General features: G+C 38.9%; 1 protein-coding gene across 1 annotated transcript; it reads left to right on the forward strand.

The window, feature by feature from the left end:
- Positions 1–2,708: 2,708 nt before the first annotated feature.
- On the forward strand, positions 2,709–3,074 carry LOC113758343 (vascular-related unknown protein 1-like; the record flags this gene model as incomplete). Its single annotated transcript, XM_027301257.1, has 1 exon — positions 2,709–3,074. A coding segment is annotated over exon 1 (366 nt), but the record flags the coding sequence as incomplete, so codon positions are not given.
- Between the last annotated feature and the right edge of the window lie 102 nt (positions 3,075–3,176).

Below are 3,176 nucleotides of genomic sequence, written 5' to 3' on the forward strand. Positions count from 1 at the left end.
GATTTAATATTTAACAATTCAATAACTTCAAGTATTCAGTTTTCAAACTTCAGTTTTATCAAATGCACTCTAACTCAAAGTTGATTAAGGGACATTTGTCTTTACTTAAGTGGGCAGAATTGAGCCCTGATCACTTTTGAAACAAAGGAAGGGACTCGTGGAAAAAAAATGAAAGAGAATAGTAGGATTTGAATTTTGAAGTTCTATATATAGAAACTAAAATTTGAGTGTGATCGACCATGGAGCCATGGCATGAACTATTCACACAAGACGGGGATAGAAAGAGATGAATACCACTTCTTACACGTAAATGTATATTTGGGAAAGGAATTACGCACCATCTAATCGCCACAACATGTTTAGACAGCCAAAACATCAAAAGCAAATGTTCCAAGAAAATGATACGTCTGTGTCCAGATGCTAATCACATCTCCTGTGGTGTGGTGACCAAAGGAAGGATACACGAGCGGGCAGTATTAGTGTGCAAATTCTTTAAAACGTTTTCGGGTTCTGATGGAGCCATCTTTCTAACCACGACCAAGATCAAGATCCCCAAACAATTATTGTTCGTGAATCACGTGCATTGAAGAGGAAAATGCTGAGCATTTTGACTTAAATTTTGGACCCGAACCAACCCCCCCAATTTAAGAAGAGCAGGTAATCATGTTTTGTTAGGATTGTTTTCTTGGACCCCACTAATTAGTGTTAGGATTGTTATGTCCCATGTCATCCCATTAATTATATAGCACCCCGGGCTCAGCATTAATTCTCCTTGTTTCTTTTAAGACTTGACCAGAGCCAGCCACCATCCCATCCAAAACCAAAAGTTAGCATGACTACCACTCACTCATACACAGAGTTCGGAAAATGCATTAGTCCATATCATATCGGTCTCAACATTGGGTGTTGGCATGAATTGCCCTCTCTTGTCCTTTGTTTCCGACTTTGATTGCACAAATGGAAATTTGGGAACCATCAAAAAAATTGGTTCAAATAGTCATTCCTTATACATTGGTAGACTCAAACAGACTAGAGAGCAAGTATGTGTAAGAGTAGACTTTGCTTCACGTATTATTGCATTAATAAAGAAGAAGAACCCTTTTTTTTTTTCCTTATATTGGTCAAATTCTTTTCCTAAAAGCTATCCGGCCCTTTTCTTTCTTTTTTTCTTTGCAAGTGCAGCCATCCCTTTTCTACTCATTTCATGTAGTCTTGTTAGCGTATGAATATGGACTATAACTAGTATTTTGTTTGTACACCCTCCCTAAGGACAAAGAAATAGCAAATAAGGGGACGATCGAGATGAAGCCAGTACACATTCTTGTAGACTGTTAAAAGGTAGCAGCAAATAAAGTGGTCTGTGGTCTGTTTTGGTATGTATAATTAGACTTGCATGAGAAAAAGCTATAAGACACTGTAGGCCATAGAAGGGCAGAAATAGCAGTTAAGATGCCCACAAACATAATAAAACAAGGCGAACGCCAGGAGGTGGTGGTGGCCGGAGGATGGACATTAGAACATGATCCATGTCCTGCCCTCACCACTTGTCCTTTTCAAAGGACTCGTGCAATGTGGAAAATTCGTGTCCTCTTGAGCCAAACTTTGTCCTTAGACTTAGAAATGTTTAGCAACTGAGTTTGATGTCCTCTCATATCGACTAATTAATTGAGCCACAAAAAAGCTCTGTAGTTCTTGACACATTGTGTTTCTTCAACAATTAATAGAAAATTGTTTCTGGCTGAAGTCAATACACAACATTCCATCCAATGATAGGGTCCGGTAAGTTTTGTTGCATTCAGCTGGTGACTCAACAGTGGGCTGCTCTAATTTAGTATAGAGCTATTCACACAGGTGTTCTGATGACAAGATGGCCAATGGAGAGCATATGGCATTTACAGCCAGTTTCCAAAAATGAAGCTTCACACAAACTATACTTTGTAACTCAGTTTTAGGCTGCGCGCGGCAATTTAATTTGCAACTAAAGATGAATGCAGCGAAAAGGGTCGGAAAGTTTTTTCCAAGTCAGCTGTTTTCTGGATCGTTGGAGGATTTCCAAGAAGACTTCCAAAACTTGTAACAACCAAATAAGCAAAATCCTTTCAAGGGGCAAAGGGTCTGGCTAATTAGCATTCAAAACCACTGAAACCGAATCCCTAGGAAAAAAATTCTTACTGCTGCTAGACTTATGCACTGCAGATGATTCATGAACTTGAAGCGATAGAACTCAAATTTTCGTTTACATATCTTTTACGAGATTTTTACCGGTAGAGGTTTTGTACTGAAAGCTTGAAAAGTTGGCATGCAGAAGTTCTCGAAGAAAAGACAAATGAAATGGTCCAAGTGATCGTTTGATGAACATTTGAGCGATTCAGCGTAGTACTATTTTAAATTTTAAGGAAAGTGCAACGTCGAATTTAAGATTTAGCAAATCTCTATTGGTGCTAAAGGCTCATCCTAACCGCAAGTGTCAAACCCCTACTATATCCTTCTTTGTTTTTGTGTTGCAGACTACACAATTTAACTACCTCAACGGCTCAACTCCCCTTTTTCCTATGGCCCCCAACTTGGACTCCATATCAATGTTCTTTCAGCATTATTTTAGCTTAATCTACTTGACCTCTATATAACATCACCATCTCCTAGGGCCTTCCCTATAACCTGCCGACTGACCTACCCTATGTTTTCTCCAAACATTCCTTGCTTTATAGATGGAGAATTCGGTGACCTCTAGGAATAAGGCTCTCTCTTCTTCTAATAATGAAAAAACAACAGAGGATTCTCCTGAAGAGAGCAGCTGGACTTTCTATTTGCAGGACTTCCAATGTGATCATCATGACCATGATAACACTGGTTCTGTCTCTTATAATAGCTGTGAAAGTTGCCCATCTCTTGTTTCTGATGCATTTTCTTCAGCAGCCAGAAAAGCTCCTGATGACATTGAGGCTGCAGTCTTTGCTTCAGCCAGAAGTAATTGCAAGAACTTAAGTTTCAAGAGGCGCAAAGCTAAAGCAAGTGCAGTACTCAATGATCATGACTTGGAAGATACTGCTAGTTCGCCCGTCAATAGTCCTAAGGTAGGATGATTAATTAGTGTTGAAATATACACAATATATTCGTTTCATGTTCTTTATGGTTAATCGGCATGATGGTCTTCATGAAATCTTAACAAATTGTAA

Source organism: Coffea eugenioides, unplaced genomic scaffold (genome assembly GCF_003713205.1).
Source record: "Coffea eugenioides isolate CCC68of unplaced genomic scaffold, Ceug_1.0 ScVebR1_490;HRSCAF=1176, whole genome shotgun sequence".
Classification (NCBI taxonomy): domain Eukaryota; kingdom Viridiplantae; phylum Streptophyta; class Magnoliopsida; order Gentianales; family Rubiaceae; genus Coffea; species Coffea eugenioides.